General features: G+C 35.4%; 1 protein-coding gene and 1 long non-coding RNA gene across 3 annotated transcripts in view; one reads left to right on the top strand and one right to left on the bottom strand.

The window, feature by feature from the left end:
* LOC121959619 (uncharacterized) overlaps positions 1–16,845 on the top strand; it is a 64,622-nt gene that overhangs the window by 21,206 nt on the left and 26,571 nt on the right. Inside the window, exon 1 of one of the 2 annotated variants that reach the window (XR_006106936.2) lies at positions 3,024–3,149. The exons of the other annotated variant lie outside the window; for it this stretch is intronic. This is a non-coding gene — a long non-coding RNA (uncharacterized LOC121959619). Of the gene's footprint in view, positions 1–3,023; positions 3,150–16,845 lie in introns of those variants that run through there. 2 annotated transcript variants of the gene reach the window in all.
* On the bottom strand, positions 981–6,879 carry il1b (interleukin 1, beta). Its single transcript, XM_042509609.2, has 6 exons — positions 6,723–6,879; positions 5,932–5,983; positions 5,482–5,671; positions 3,991–4,170; positions 3,050–3,183; positions 981–1,659 (listed from the first exon to the last, which is right to left on the bottom strand). Exons 1-6 carry the CDS (start codon positions 6,755–6,757, stop codon positions 1,450–1,452), a joined length of 801 nt encoding a protein of 266 aa, XP_042365543.2. The 5' UTR covers positions 6,758–6,879; the 3' UTR covers positions 981–1,449.

Below are 16,845 nucleotides of genomic sequence, written 5' to 3'. Positions count from 1 at the left end.
AAATGCCCCCCTAGGACTCAAGGATGAACTGAGTAGATTTTGGTGGTCATAGGTCAAAGGTCAAGGTCACTGTGACCTTTTCTGTCTCATTTTTGCGAACACCTTGAGGGAATTTCTTCAAATTTGACACAAATGTCCAACTGGACTCAAGAACGAACTGAGTAGATTTTAGTGGACATAGGTCAAAGGTCAAAGTCACTAAGACCTCATCTGTCTTGAGAACACAATATGCTTTATGGAGAAGATTTTGGTGGTCACAGGTCAAGGTCATGGGGCTATTACATTTGTCTCATTTTCAACAACACAATATCTGAAGTTGGCTTTGAGGAACTTTCGTCAAATTTGACACAAACGTCCACTTGGACTGAGTAGATTTTGGTGGCCACAGGTCAAAGGTCTAGGTCACTATGACCTTGTCTGTCTTGTGAACATGATATCAGAACACCTTACAGGAACATGTTCAAATTTGGCACAAATGTTCAAGTTGACTCAAGGATGAACTGATGAGATTTTTGTGTTCATAGGTCAAAGGTCAAGGTCACTATGACCTCGTCTGTCTTGTGAACATGTGATCAGAACACTGGGAGAATTTAATCAAATTTGGCAGAGACCCTCAAATAGATGCAAAGATGAACTGATTAGATCACAGGTCACAGGTCAAGGTCATGGGAACCTTGTATTCGTCTCATTCTAGTGAACGCAATATCTCAAGAGGGCCTTGAGGGAGTTTCCTTAAATTTGGCACAAATGTTCACTGGAACGCAAGGATGCACTGAGTAGATTTTGGTGGTCAAAGGTCACTATGACCTCATGTGTCGTATTCTCGTGAACATGATATTTCATGAACACCTTGAGGGAGTTTTTTAGGCTTAGAAATTATAACGTTATTTTTATGGTCAGAAGATAATTTGATTACTTTGAAGAGAAAATGAGGAAAAATGAACTCACAGGAACAGTGAATTACTTCTTCATGCTGAACGTAGGATTTGGAAAAATAAAGTTTAATATATAATAGAAAATTATATATCCGCCATGAAAAAACACCGGGGTCAATACCAGAATACATAAAAAAATAAAAAAAGAACAAAAAAAACATAAAAACCAAAAATATACACACAAAATGTATATTATTTAATACTTTTCAATTTTAAAAAAAACAACACAATAACATATTTATTGTAACAAACAATAGAGAAATAAATTGAATTTAATATAAAAAACAATCAATACTTTTGAGGAATATCCTGTTACAACTTTCCCAACAAAAATGTTAGGGCTCAGCTTCCACAGATCATTTTGTCAGTGAGTATAAAAATAATATAAAGTATTTTTAGCGGATTTTTGTTCATCTTATCAGTTTCACAGTTTTCACTGCAACATAACGGCTCCCTCTAGTGGTGCAGCAGAACAAATGAAAAACTCAAATCCTCAGCATGAATCTGGACACCTTCAGTTCATCCTGAACGTCATGTATCTGTAGGCGTCCACCTGGCACATCTCCACCGGCTGGTTCTCGGCGTCTCCGGTGCTGATGAACCAGCCGCGGTATCTCACAGACTCGAAGGTGCTCTCAGAGACTCCCTTTGCCCTCCTGTAAAAGAGGAAACGGGCCATGTCTTCGTCCTCCCTGATGCTTTTCAAACCTTCCTTGTTGCGTTCCTGAAAGACAGATAATAAAGAGAAAACGTCTTAATTAATTAATGTACGCATAGAAACATTACTCTGACATTTAAAGAAAGAAATGAAGGGCTTTACAATTTTAGGAATTATAGACTCTAACATAATAAATAACAACTTGGAATATAACGTGGCATCATTGGTCTGTTTACTCGCACGGCGTCTGATCTCAGGTGGAAACAGGACTACACCGACACATTTAAATCTTCCAGGAGATGTAATGAAGCACTTGGAGCTTGAGAAAATTAATTAATCTTTGAAAAGACAAGAGGGCAAATTTTACAAAATTTGGCAACCATTTATTAACCATTTCAATTATATGATACAATCTTTTACCAAGAGTTAGAGTCAGGAAATACAGATAAGGAACATCCTTTTTTTTTTGCTGTTGTGGTTTTTGTTTGTTTTTCTTTTTATTTGTGGAGAAATGACTGATAGGCTGATACACACCTGTAAAACCTATAAAGTTATACACCTTTTTGTATGGAAGACAGATTTTATTTATTATGTAAATTCTATTTATTTTTTCACATTTTACAGACTCTAATTATAAGACAGGTGTACATCGCATGCAATTGTGTGCTTAAAGCTCATGTAACATCTCCTTTTTTTTTTTTTCTTTTTTCTATTTCTACTTCCGTGATTAACATGGTACATTGTCTGTATACATATGTGCACAGATAGCAGAAGGCATATGTATGTACGGCACTATGTAATATGTTTGTTCAAAAAGACAATAAATACAGTTTAAAAAAAAAAGAAATGAAGGGCTTATTAGCAAAGACACATTTATTTTATTAAATTTAATTTATTGAAAATTGTCATAAAAATGAAAAAAAAAATTAGGAGATAAATTCACAAATAAAGTACACAAATAAAATGAAGTAATGTGAGGACTTAGTACCCGCCCTAAAATCTAAAATGTGTGTGTGTGTGCATGTGTGTGTGTGTGTGTGTGTGTGTGTGTGTGTGTGTGTGTGTGTGTGTGTGTGTGTGTGTGTGTGTGTGTGTGTGTGTGTGTGTATGTGTGTGTGTGTGTGTGCATGTGTGTGTGTGTCTGTGTCTGTGTGTGTGTGCGCGTCCGTGCGTGCGTGTGTGCGCGCGCGCGCGTGTGTCCGTGTGCATGTGTGTGTTTGCGTGCGTGTGTGTCTGTGTGCATGTGTGTGTTTGCGTGCGCGTGCGCGCGCGTGTGCGTGTGTGTGTCTGTGTGCATGTGTGTGTGTACGTGTTTGCGTGCACGCGTGCGTGCGTGTGTGTGTATGTGTGTGTGTGCGTGTTTGTGTGCATGTGTGTGTGTGCGTGTGCGTGTGCGTGTGTGTGTGTGTGTGTGTGTGTGTGTGTGTGTGTGTGTGTGTGTGTGTTTTCTGCTCACCTCCAGGAGCAGCACGGCTCTGTCGTCCTTCATGGAGCAGCAGATGTGCAGTTTGTCAGAGAGGGAGAGGAGGACAGTCTGACCTTCGTCAGCGGAGACGGTAGGAGAGCTGTACCTCGCCAGTTTGAAATGCACTGATGACGAGAAAAAGACGTGTTCAGATAATTAATTTGTAGTAAAAATACCATAGTCAAAAAATGCCCAATTACAAGTAAATTCAAAATTTCACTCAAGTAAAAGTTAAGAAATAAAACCAGCAAGACGTTCATCATATCATATTTCTAATGGCTTTACTTAAGTAAAAGTACCAATACCACTAAAAAAGTCCTGCATTTAAAATGTTACTTAGTAACATTTAGTATAATTAGAAATAAAAGTACCCAATGCAGACAAACAAAAAAACACCCCAAAACTTAAAAGATATTCAAGAAAAAAAAACAACCCAAAACTTAACAGTATTTTTTTTAAAAATGAGAAAAAAACACCCCAAACTAGAATTATTTAAAAAAAGAAAAACAAAAACATCATCCAAAAAAAAATTAAAAAACACACTCACATTATTTAAAAAAAACATTTAAAAAATGGCAATAAATTATCTGTGAATCGAGTGACAATTATTGATTTAATTAATAACAAAATGTCAGTTTTTATATAGTATAAATAATTTAGATATATGCTCTTTAAAAATAAAATAAAATGCAAAAATCACAATTAGTAAAGGAACTAAAACTTTCAGATAAATGTGGTAAAAGTATAATATTTCCCTCTAAAATGTAGAGGAGTTAAATTAGATTCATAATACTTTAAATATAACATTACACCATTGCATATGTTATGTAAAAAGTAACTAAATAAATGTAGTGGAGGAAAAAGTAAAGCATTTCTCTCAGAATTATCGTGGCGTAGAAGTATTTAGTTGTGTGTAAATGTACTTGCAGTACCTTTGCGTTCGCAGTTCCCTCCTCTGAGCGTGACGGCCTGCAGCTGCAGCTGTCCGGACGTTTGCACGACGTGTTTCTGAAAGACATCACACAGCGTGTACTGCTTCCCGCTGTTGACTCGCTGGTAAACTCGTTTCTCTGCGCTGCTGGTCGAGCTCTCCGTTTTCTCGATGATTGTTTCTGCGGAAAAATGGAGGCAGATTTTTTTTTTTGTGCAAAATATCGAGATAATCTTGCCATTTATGCTTTATAACTCACAATTTTGACTTTTTAGTATAAATTTTTGTCACCTTTATCTCATAATTTTGAATTTTATGTCATTATACGGATTTGTTTTATAATTTAGACTTTTTATTTCACAGCTAAGATTTTTTTTTCAAAATTTTGACTTTTTTTATTTTGTGCTTTTGAGTTTTCATAATTTGACTTTAATCTCACAATTTGTACTTTTTATCTCATAACTTCAGCAAATCTGACTTTTAATTTTGACTATTATTTAATTATTATAATCAATAATTTTGACATAATTAATTTAATCCTTTTGTTCTCCATTATTTTGACTTTTTATTTTATGGATTTGATTTTTCATAATTTTGACTTCAATATCATTCTTCATACTTTTTATCTCATTATTTTGATTCATTTCACAATAATTTATTTTATCTTATAATTAGATTTTTATCTTTTAATTTTCATAACTTTGAATCATATGTCATAATTCTTTATAATTTTTATTACCCCATAATTTGGTCCATAACCATTCATTTAATATTTGTTTTTATAATTCTGACTTTTATCATTTATTTTTGACTCAACCATATTTTTTTATTTTTATCTAAATTTTGTAATCTTGTTTTTAATTTTAATTCTAATTTTAATTTAATTTTTAATTTTAATTTTTATTCAACACTTTAGTTAATTAAAAAACAACAACTATATTTTCCCAATTTATAATTTATCTCATAATTTTGATATTCATTTCATATTTTTTCAATAATTTTGACCTTTAGCTCATAATCCTGACTTTTACCTTTTAGTTTTTATTTATAATTTTGATTTTTATCTCATAAAATTTTGATTTTAATCTCAAATTTTACACTTCATCTCAGATTTTTTTAAATAACATAATTCTGACATTTATTTAATAATTATAAATTGACTATTTCATCTCAAAATTTAAACTTTTGAACTGGACTTTGGCGACCTCGAGCATCTCGAGAGTTCATTTTTATATAAACGCACAGGTGTCGCAGTAAAGCTGTTATCGATACTTGAACAGCTTTGACCTCTTTTACGTTTATTGAAGTGAAAATATGAAATCTGCATTTTTTCGGAGGCGCCGCACCACATACTGGTGATCGTTGTATTTTTAGTTGTTAGAACTGGGATTTTGTATTTTTTTTTTTGTATTTGTGGAGCAGAACCCGGAAGTTCTGGTTTCACTTCTGCTCTCTGAGACGCTTTGAGACGGTTTTTGTTGTTGTCGCTCACCGATCACCAGACTGCTCATGATGGCGCTGCAGAGCTCGTCGTCTCTGAGCTCTCTGTGGGGGCAGCTCAGGGACTTTTTCATCCTGCTCGCCGCGAGCAGCACTAACGCCACTGACTGCAGCGTTTTCGGGTTATGGGAAACCACCAGGTCCAGTCCCATGTCGAGTTTAAAAATGCCATCCTTAATTTCCTGCACACACACACACACACACACACACAAACCCAGAGAATAGAAACCATGACTTCATCACGTCCTCCTACAGGTGCTTCTTCTCATCTGAGTCACAGTTTAGGTTAACTCTTAAAGATTTATGTGCAAAAAAACAGCATCTATCGAGTGAAAGTGTGTCTCTACAACAGTAATAATAAATCAGTATACAGTGAGAGAATGTCTGTTTGATTGACCTTCAAAAAAAATATAAAATCAAATAAAATAATAGTTAATTTTACCTTCATGTTAAAGCAGGGAGACTCGCATCCTGTCGCATCGCAGTCGGTTGAGCTGAAATTCAAATGAAAATGGAAAAAAAATCAAATAAATAAAAGCTCGGGATTAGTTTCATGTGTATATATACACACACACACACACACACACACACACACACACACACACATATATATATATATAAAAACAGTAAAAAGAGGCAAGAAACTGAATTGAACTGAAAAAAATCTGTGGGGAGATTATTAGATATTTTCAAAAAAGGGGAAAAAATGTCCAGAAATCTAAATTTGTAATTGTTATGATTATATAGTTAAAATAATGTTATAGAGAAAAAAAAATTTCCAGCACTTTTAACATTTTTTTTTTTTTTGGAAATTTTCGTGTAACTTCCTGAGTAATTTCTCGCGTATTTCTGGGCCGTTTCTTGTTGCTTATTGCCTCCTTTCCATTCTTTTTGCAAGTTTTGGAAAGAAACAGACCCATTTGCTCAGGGTTTAAAGGGTTAAAGTACCAAACAATGGAACAACTCAAGTAAAAGTACTTGAGAAAATGTACTTCCACCACTGGCAGTTTAGTTATATTTTGTTCCCCCACACATGAGGAAGGTAAGTGAGAAGTGAGAAACGCTGGCAGGCAGACTGCAGCTGTTCCCGTTTCAGAGAGGATTTCACAGCAGCTTCTCTAAACGCAGAAAAATCGTCGACGTCTTTCTCCTGTTATTTTAATTTCTTATTTAATTAAAACAAATTTCGTTTAAAAATAAAGTTTAGACACAAATAAACTTTCTTGTACTTACTCGTCCAGAGCTTGAGACAGATCGAAGTCGCACATTTTCTCGATGTAAAGTGTTAGAGATTCAGAGAAAGTGTTTTCAGTGAAGCTCCCAGTGTTCGCGGCGTCCCAGCTGAAAGCTGAATGAACATCTGCGTCTGAGTATCTCTCTTATCTGCTCTCAACTTCCTGCTTGTAGGTTGTGGCGACACACAAAAACTTTCTCTCAAAGTGACAATCACACACACACACACACCAAAGCCCACAGTGGATTAAACCAGCGCAAACCGAACAAAACACACACAAACCAATGAAAATAAAATTAAGTAAAATAAGATAAAATAACATAAAATAAAATAATACAAGATCAGACAAGAAAAGATAAAATAAAAAAAATAAAATAAAATAAATAAATAAATAAATAAATAAATAAATAAATAAATAAATAAAAATTTTTAAAAAATAAATTAATTAAAAAAAATAAAATATGAAATATAGAATATAAACTCATACCAGTCTACTGGAATGCGTGGGTAAAAGAGATGTCTTCAGCTTAAGTTATAACTATATTTTATTATAAAACAAGTAAAAGTGTTGTAACATATTTGTGGTTTTATTGTGGATGTTTGTGCCAGTAAATATGAGCTCATTTGGCTTAGAAAAAACTTTCCCCCACCTCCAGCGTCTGAGTACTGCGGGGACGGGCACGGCTCGTGCACTCGTGGTTTGTCTCTCTGCCAACTTTCATCGCCCTTTGAGGGGAAATATTGTGGCTGCAGGAAGATGCAGGAAATGTGAGATAACAGGCAAAATCAGGGATTTATTCAGCCTTTGTGGTGTGTTTGCTCTCTGGTCTCCCTGCTGTATGCAAATGAAACACGCAGGAGTCAGGGAAAACCCTAATCTGGTTTATGTTGGAGGATGACATGGTGGTGACGGGGTTAAAAGCCCAGGGACACCAAATCGACATCAACGCCCAGGGCGAAGGTTGACTGTACAGATCTGCTCTGTGCGTCACGCTGCAGCTCAGTCAGATATTAACGAGGTTTTATTTTTAATGTTACTGTGACGAGGTGCAGCGCGTCTGTTTAAATTACAAAAACGACCTCGAGAGGCTGCGATCAGCTCGGCGTGCTGCACACGGACGCCTCGTGGAGGTCTCTACTGAGGTCGCTTTTCTAGTCTGATAACTTTAGTTGCTTTGCAGATTATTAACCATTTAAAACCTGGATCAACATGCCTTTCACAAGCATTTCAACCTCTGGAAACTGAGAAAATTGGTAGGAAATCTCTCATGAATTGCAAAAAAACCCTCCAAAAAACCCAAGAAATTAAATTGAAAATTAGCTGTGAGGGGATTATTAGATGTACAAAAAAATAAATAAAATGAAATATGAAAAATGTCCAGAAAACTGTATTTGTGATTCTTAAAATTATTTATTAAAATTATGCTACAGACAAAAAAATATTTTATATAATTATTCTATTTCATTCTTAGCAGTAATTTTTCTTTTTCCTTTTTTTTCTTTTTAGCTTTGTTTTCTTATTTTCAGGTTATTTTCTTATAATGTTTTACAAAATTTGCAATTTTTTGACCATTTCTTGCCAAGTTTGCCCTCTTCCTGTATTTTTGAAAGATTTTAAGCCAATTTTGCTCAGGTTGCAAAGGGTTAAATGGAATTAAGAATTTGAAAAAAAAAAAAAAGAATCCAGATTTAACGTCAAATTTTGCGATTTTCTTTTTTTCTCATTTTTTCTTTTTTTTTTGCTTATTTTTTCAGCAATTTTCTTGCATTGATTTACTAATTTGCAAATTTTTAGGGCATTTCTTGATAAGCTGCCCATTTTCTTTTCCACATTTTTGCACGTGAGTTTGCTCAGGTTTCAAAGGTTAAATTAATAATTCAGTATCTTAAGACAGACTTAAAATAAATCCAGATTTGGTGTCAGATGGCTCGGACAGAGGTGAGTTGGGCAATATCTCAGACTTTACTCTGTTCTGCTGAGTTTCGAAGAGCTGACAGAGATCGTCACTTTCTTTGAATACAATGTGAGCTTCCAGGAAAACCTGTTCTCTGGCATTAAGCGAGCGTCCACCTTTCTGTGTATTTTGAAAACCACAGAAAAGAGGAGGGGAACTCGGTGTAATTTCCTCGGCAGGAAGTCATCAGAGACAGCGGTGGAAACAGCACAGACGTGTTATCCAAGGTCAGGGCGCTCTGTGAAAGAACAATCCAGAGTCTCAACACAACCTGTAACTGCAAACATTTCGGCGTATCATAGTCTGAAGAGCAAAGTGTTTCAGTAACATTAATAAAAGCTGCACTTTACTGAAGGGAAAGTCCTGATGTTACTGCTGCATTACAGGCACTTTTCATTCTTCATGTTGTGATAATTGTGTGTGTGTTGATGCATGTGTCCTAAATGTAGTCCAGATTGTGTATCTGAGTGTAATCAGTGAATTTGCAGCTCAGCTCCTACAATAAGTCTAAAATTCACTGTGGGAACTAAATAGTTACATTCAGACTGTTCAGGTCCAAAAATGCTCCTGACATTTTTGATCCCACAGCCATCAGAGCAGAAAAACAGGACTTGTATTATTTCTGGGTGTCATTCTGGGCTTTTGACTCTGAATTTGTCATTTTGACTATTTTCCACCTGATGAGGTCATTTTGACCATATTTGGCATATGGAGGAAATACATGCTATTTCCACTAGGTGACCTGTCACAGTCAATGTAGCTGCTGATCACTGACAGATCCCAGACTGTCATCATCATCATCATCATCATAAAAAAACCTACTACTAAAAATAAAAATCTACATAGCATGCAGTATATTTTTATATTTATATTTTTTTCATCTAAAAACACAGTGACATCATAAAAACCTGGCATTTAAAGGCTTAAAATTCTGAAAATTAATGAATATTTGATATTCATGATTAGCACTGATGTTAATTAAAGAAATTTACTCAATAAAAGCAAAAAATAATATGAACGTATAAAGTTTTTTAAAGACGAATTTTGTAAAGCTCATTTCAGAGCGCTACGAGTGTGAGTAATATTAAAGCGGGCTCTAAAGGGTTAATGGATTTGACAGATCGTTCGTGTGAAATGAAAATCTCTGTTATGAAAAAGTCTGTAGCAGGAGGTGATAGTGATGCTACTCACCATACTGACCCATATTTCTGCTGCCGATGTTCCTGTGGCAGGAAGCGGTGCAGTTGGGGCCATGATACACTTTGCAGTTTACGTGCTCAAAAACGTGTTCACATGTATTTAAGTGATTTAAGCGATCATGCACAGATGCACCTGTTTTACTCCTGTTGACTCTTTGACTTCAAGTTGTGAACATTAACCCTTTGAAACCTGAGCAAATTGGCTTTATTTCTTTCACAGAACATGGAAAGAAGCCATCAAAAGCCATCAAAAATGAGTAAAAAAAACCCCAAAATGACCAAAAACTAGCAAGAAAATAAGAACAACAATGAAATGAGCAAATTTATTCAATGTATTTACAAACATGGGGAAAAAAGACAATAACCAACTTGGCAAGAAATGTCCCACAAATTGCGAAAAAAATTGGTAAAATGTTACAAGACAAGTTTTTAAAGGAGTGGAGAATTATGAAAAAAATATCCATAAAGTAGAGATAATTTTCCAAAAAACTTTATTCATATTCATATTTTTGTATTCAAAAGTATTTTAATTTTTTTTTTTTTTAGAAAATAACTACATTCAGCACTTGTTTGTTTTCATTTTTTCCTCTCAAGTAAGTTTCTTGCAATTTTTCTTTCTGCAAATTTGGGGGCATTTGTTGTTAAGTTGCTCATTGCATTCTCCCCATGTTGCTGAAACCAGAGCGAAATGTCTTGATTTCTTAAGAGAAGGCAATGATGCTACTTAACAACAAATATCCAAAAATAAGCAAAAAAAAAAGAGAAAAATGAAAATGAACGAAAATGAAAAAATGAGTAAGAAATCACAAGAAAATAACCTGAAAATTCGCAAGAAAATAAGAGTAATGAAGGAGGAAATGATAAAAGTGCTAAATATATAAATATAAATATATCATAACAACTTTCAGCCCATACTACAACTGCTGCACAACAATTTCCCTTTAGAAAAAACGTTTTGTCATATCTTATTTTGCATCAACCTGCAAAAAACACCTTCTTCTCATTCCCTTAACTTATCTTTAAACTTTCCAAGTAAGAAAGTAATAAATAGCAAGTCACAGTTTTAGTTTAAATTTAGATTTTGAATAGATTAAAAAGAAAATGAATTAAAAATAGAAGAGGGTTAGAGTTTGAAATAAAAAGTTGCCTCGTTCCATGGCAAGTAATAGATAAATATCTATATGCATCTGTACATATATAGACTTCCTTTGTACTTTGTGTGACATGCACACTGCATGCATAATTTCCCCAAATAAATGACAAAACAGAGGATCTGAAAAACACATTAACAATCACACACACCGGATATGAAACAATAGACCGGGAGAATTTCGTTGTTTCTTTTTTTAAGGTCATGACTGTGGAGGTAATATCAGTGAGTCAAAGATGGAAAAACAGCTCTAGCTTCTCCTCTCTGGGGGATAATCTGTGTTGCGATTTGGGGATGTTCACAAAGATGATGGGAGCAGCTGGAGGAGGAACCAATCATGGTTTAGCCTTTATTAATTTAATTGATGAACAGATTTTTTTTTTAATGGTGTGCAATCAGTCTCACAGCTTTTACCGTCCGGCTACATCAGTGAAAGGGGTCAGAAATGATTATGATTATGATTTTTTACAGATTTCAGATATGGCGACCGATATAGTGAATTTTTGAGCTGGAGTGAAAGTAATTCATTTTTATGTGGATTTTGATCTGATTTTGGACCGATATGATTACGCAAAAGTACTCAGGAGGTGGCTTTCTTAAACATCTTTTATTTAACAACATGTCCCGAAAACAGCTAAGAACACCTCACAATAGCATAAAATAACGTGCTGAGACATGGCATAGCCTAGTTTGTTGCAAAAACGGCCAAAACCACAAAAACTTAGCATGTTGAAAAAATGACAAAAATGGCAAGGCTATAGTATGGAAAAACGTCAAAATATGACATGTCCCAAAAACAGCTGAAAACACCTCAAAACAGCATGAAATAGCGTGCTGAGACACGCCATAGCCTAGTTTGTTGCAAAAACGGCCAAAAACACAATAACTTAGCAGGTTGAAAAAATGACCAAAATAGAAAGGCTATAGTATGGAAAAATGTCAAAATATGACACGTCCCAAAAACAGCTGAAAACACCTCAAAATAGCATAAAATAGCGTGCTGAAACACGCCATAGCATAAACTTTTGCAAAAACGGCCAAAAACACAAAAACTTAGCATGTTGGAAAAATGACCAAAACGGCAAGGCTATAGTATGGAAAAATGTCAAAATATGACACGTCCCAAAAACAGCTGAAAACACCTCAAAACAGCATAAAATAGCGTGCTGAGACACGCCATAGCATAAACTTTTGCAAAAACGGCCAAAAACACAAAAAACTTAGCATGTTGAAAAAATGACAAAAACGGCAAGGCTATAGTATGGAAAAATGTCAAAATATGGCATGTCCCAAAAACAGCTGAAAACACCTCAAAACAGCATAAAATAGCGTGCTGAGACACGCCATAGCATAAACTTTTGCAAAAACGGCCAAAAACACAAAAACTTAGCATGTTGAAAAAATGACCAAAACGGCAAGGCTATAGTATGGAAAAATGTCAAAATATGACACGTCCCAAAAACAGCTGAAAACACCTCAAAACAGCATGAAATAGCGTGCTGAGACACGCCATAGCATAAACTTTTGCAAAAACGGCCAAAAACACAGAAAACTTAGCATGTTGAAAAAATGACCAAAACGGCAAGGCTATAGTATGGAAAAATGTCAAAATATGACACGTCCCAAAAACAGCTGAAAACACCTCAAAACAGCATAAAATAGCGTGCTGAGACACGCCATAGCAAAAATTTTTGCAAAACCGGCAAAAAACACAAAAAGTTACCATGTTGAAAAAATGACCAAAACGGCAAGGCTATAGTATGGAAAAATGTCAAAATATGACATGTCCCAAAAACAGCTGAAAACACCTCAAAACAGCATGAAATAGCGTGCTGAGACACGCCATAGCATAGTTTGTTGCAAAAACGGCCAAAAACACAAAAACTTAGCATGTTGAAAAAAATGACCAAAACGGCAAGGCTATAGTATGGAAAAATGTCAAAATATGACACGTCCCAAAAACAGCTGAAAACACCTCAAAACAGCATAAAATAGCGTGCTGAGACACGCCATAGCATAAACTTTTGCAAAAACGGCCAAAAACACAAAAAACTTAGCATGTTGAAAAAATGACCAAAACGGCAAGGCTATAGTATGGAAAAATGTCAAAATATGACACGTCCCAAAAACAGCTGAAAACACCTCAAAACAGCATAAAATAGCGTGCTGAGACACGCCATAGCATAAACTTTTGCAAAAACGGCCAAAAACACAAAAAACTTAGCATGTTGAAAAAATGACCAAAACGGCAAGGCTATAGTATGGAAAAATGTCAAAATATGACACGTCCCAAAAACAGCTGAAAACACCTCAAAACAGCATAAAATAGCGTGCTGAGACACGCCATAGCATAAACTTTTTGCAAAACGGCCAAAAACACAAAAAACTTAGCATGTTGAAAAATGACAAAACGGCAAGGCTATAGTATGGAAAAATGTCAAAATATGACACGTCCCAAAAACAGCTGAAAACACCTCAAAACAGCATAAAATAGCGTGCTGAGACACGCCATAGCATAGTTTGTTGCAAAAACGGCCAAAAACACAATAACTTAGCAGGTTGAAAAAATGACCAAAATAGAAAGGCTATAGTATGGAAAAATGTCAAAATATGACACGTCCCAAAAACAGCTGAAAACACCTCAAAATAGCATAAAATAGCGTGCTGAAACACGCCATAGCATAAACTTTTGCAAAAACGGCCAAAAACACAAAAAGTTAGCATGTTGAAAAAATGACCAAAACGGCAAGGCTATAGTATGGAAAAATGTCAAAATATGACACGTCCCAAAAACAGCTGAAAACACCTCAAAACAGCATAAAATAGCGTGCTGAGACACGCCATAGCATAAACTTTTGCAAAAACGGCCAAAAACACAAAAAACTTAGCATGTTGAAAAAATGACCAAAACAGCAAGGCTATAGTATGGAAAAACGTCAAAATATGACATGTCCCAAAAACAGCTGAAAACACCTCAAAACAGCATGAAATAGCGTGCTGAGACACGCCATAGCATAAACTTTGCAAAACGGCCAAAAACACAAAAAACTTAGCATGTTGAAAAAATGACCAAAACGGCAAGGCTATAGTATGGAAAAATGTCAAAATATGACACGTCCCAAAAACAGCTGAAAACACCTCAAAACAGCATGAAATAGCGTGCTGAGACACGCCATAGCATAAACTTTTGCAAAAACGGCCAAAAACACAAAAAACTTAGCATGTTGAAAAAATGACCAAAACGGCAAGGCTATAGTATGGAAAAATGTCAAAATATGACACGTCCCAAAAACAGCTGAAAACACCTCAAAACAGCATAAAATAGCGTGCTGAGACACGCCATAGCATAAACTTTTGCAAAAGCGGCCAAAAACACAAAAACTTAGCATGTTGAAAAAATGACCAAAACGGCAAGGCTATAGTATGGAAAAATGTCAAAATATGACATGTCCCAAAAACAGCTGAAAACACCTCAAAACAGCATGAAATAGCGTGCTGAGACACGCCATAGCATAAACTTTTGCAAAAACGGCCAAAAACACAGAAAACTTAGCATGTTGAAAAAATGACCAAAACGGCAAGGCTATAGTATGGAAAAATGTCAAAATATGACACGTCCCAAAAACAGCTGAAAACACCTCAAAATAGCATAAAATAGCGTGCTGAAACACGCCATAGCATAAACTTTTGCAAAAACGGCCAAAAACACAAAAAGTTAGCATGTTGAAAAAATGACCAAAACGGCAAGGCTATAGTATGGAAAAATGTCAAAATATGACATGTCCCAAAAACAGCTGAAAACACCTCAAAACAGCATGAAATAGCCTGCTGAGATGCGCCATAGCTTAGTTTGTTGCAAAAACGGCCAAAAACACAAAAAGTTAGCATGTTGAAAAAATGACCAAAACGGCAAGGCTATAGTATGGAAAAATGTCAAAATATGACACGTCCCAAAAACAGCTGAAAACACCTCAAAACAGCATGAAATAGCGTGCTGAGACACACCATAGCATAAACTTTTGCAAAAACGGCCAAAAACACAAAAACTTAGCATGTTGAAAAAATGACCAAAACGGCAAGGCTATAGTATGGAAAAATGTCAAAATATGACACGTCCCAAAAACAGCTGAAAACACCTCAAAACAGCATGAAATAGCGTGCTGAGACACGCCATAGCATAAACTTTTGCAAAAACGGCCAAAAACACAAAAACTTAGCATGTTGAAAAAAATGACCAAAACGGCAAGGCTATAGTATGGAAAAATGTCAAAATATGACACGTCCCAAAAACAGCTGAAAACACCTCAAAACAGCATGAAATAGCGTGCTGAGACACGCCATAGCATAAACTTTTGCAAAAACGGCCAAAAACACAAAAAACTTAGCATGTTGAAAAAATGACCAAAACGGCAAGGCTATAGTATGGAAAAATGTCAAAATATGACATGTCCCAAAAACAGCTGAAAACACCTCAAAACAGCATGAAATAGCCTGCTGAGACACGCCATAACATAAACTTTTGCAAAAACGGCCAAAAACACAAAAAACCTAGCATGTTGAAAAAATGACCAAAACGGCAAGGCTATAGTATGGAAAAATGTCAAAATATGACATGTCCCAAAAACAGCTGAAAACACCTCAAAACAGCATGAAATAGCGTGCTGAGACACGCCATAGCATAAACTTTTGCAAAAACGGCCAAAAACACAAAAAACTTAGCATGTTGAAAAAATGACCAAAACGGCAAGGCTATAGTATGGAAAAATGTCAAAATATGACACGTCCCAAAAACAGCTGAAAACACCTCAAAATAGCATGAAATAGCGTGCTGAGACACGCCATAGCATAAACTTTTGCAAAAACGGCCAAAAACACAAAAAACTTAGCATGTTGAAAAAATGACCAAAACGGCAAGGCTATAGTATGGAAAAATGTCAAAATATGACACGTCCCAAAAACAGCTGAAAACACCTCAAAACAGCATAAAATAGCGTGCTGAGACACGCCATAGCATAAACTTTGCAAAACGGCGAAGAAAACAAAAACTGAGCATGTTGACACAATGACCAAAACGGCAAGGCTATAGTATGGAAAAATGTCAAAATATGACATGTCCCAAAAACAGCTGAAAACACCTCAAAACAGCATGAAATAGCGTGCTGAGACACGCCATAGCATAGTTTGTTGCAAAAACGGCCAAAAACACAAAAAACTTAGCATGTTGAAAAAATGACCAAAACGGCAAGGCTATAGTATGGAAAAATGTCAAAATATGACACGTCCCAAAAACAGCTGAAAACACCTCAAAATAGCATAAAATAGCGTGCTGAGACACGCCATAGCATAAACTTTTGCAAAAACGGCCAAAAACACAAAAAACTTAGCATGTTGAAAAAATGACCAAAACGGCAAGGCTATAGTATGGAAAAATGTCAAAATATGACATGTCCCAAAAACAGCTGAAAACACCTCAAAACAGCATGAAATAGCGTGCTGAGACACGCCATAGCATAAACTTTTGCAAAAACGGCCAAAAACACAAAAACTTAGCATGTTGAAAAAAATGACAAAAACGGCAAGGCTATAGTATGGAAAAATGTCAAAATATGACATGTCCCAAAAACAGCTGAAAACACCTCAAAACAGCATGAAATAGCGTGCTGAGACACGCCATAGCATAAACTTTTGCAAAAACGGCCAAAAACACAAAAAACTTAGCATGTTGAAAAAATGACCAAAACGGCAAGGCTATAGTATGGAAAAATGTCAAAATATGACACGTCCCAAAAACAGCTGAAAACACCTCAAAACAGCATAA

This window comes from Plectropomus leopardus, chromosome 20, assembly GCF_026936395.1.
Source record: "Plectropomus leopardus strain MGB_pleo_1.0 chromosome 20, ASM2693639v1, whole genome shotgun sequence".
NCBI lineage: Eukaryota > Metazoa > Chordata > Actinopteri > Perciformes > Serranidae > Plectropomus > Plectropomus leopardus.
The sequence above is the reverse complement of the archived record's forward strand: the minus strand, read 5'-3'. Positions and strand labels throughout refer to the sequence as shown.

Coding starts and splice junctions, on each gene's coding strand:
- il1b (XM_042509609.2), bottom strand. CDS start 6,757: ATGTGCGACTTCGATCTGTCTCAAGCTCTGGACGA. Junction 5,672..5,931: donor CTCCCTGCTTTAACATGAAG/GTAAAATTAACT, acceptor GTGTGTGTGCAG/GAAATTAAGGATGGCATTTT. Junction 4,171..5,481: donor CATGAGCAGTCTGGTGATCG/GTGAGCGACAAC, acceptor ATTTTTCCGCAG/AAACAATCATCGAGAAAACG.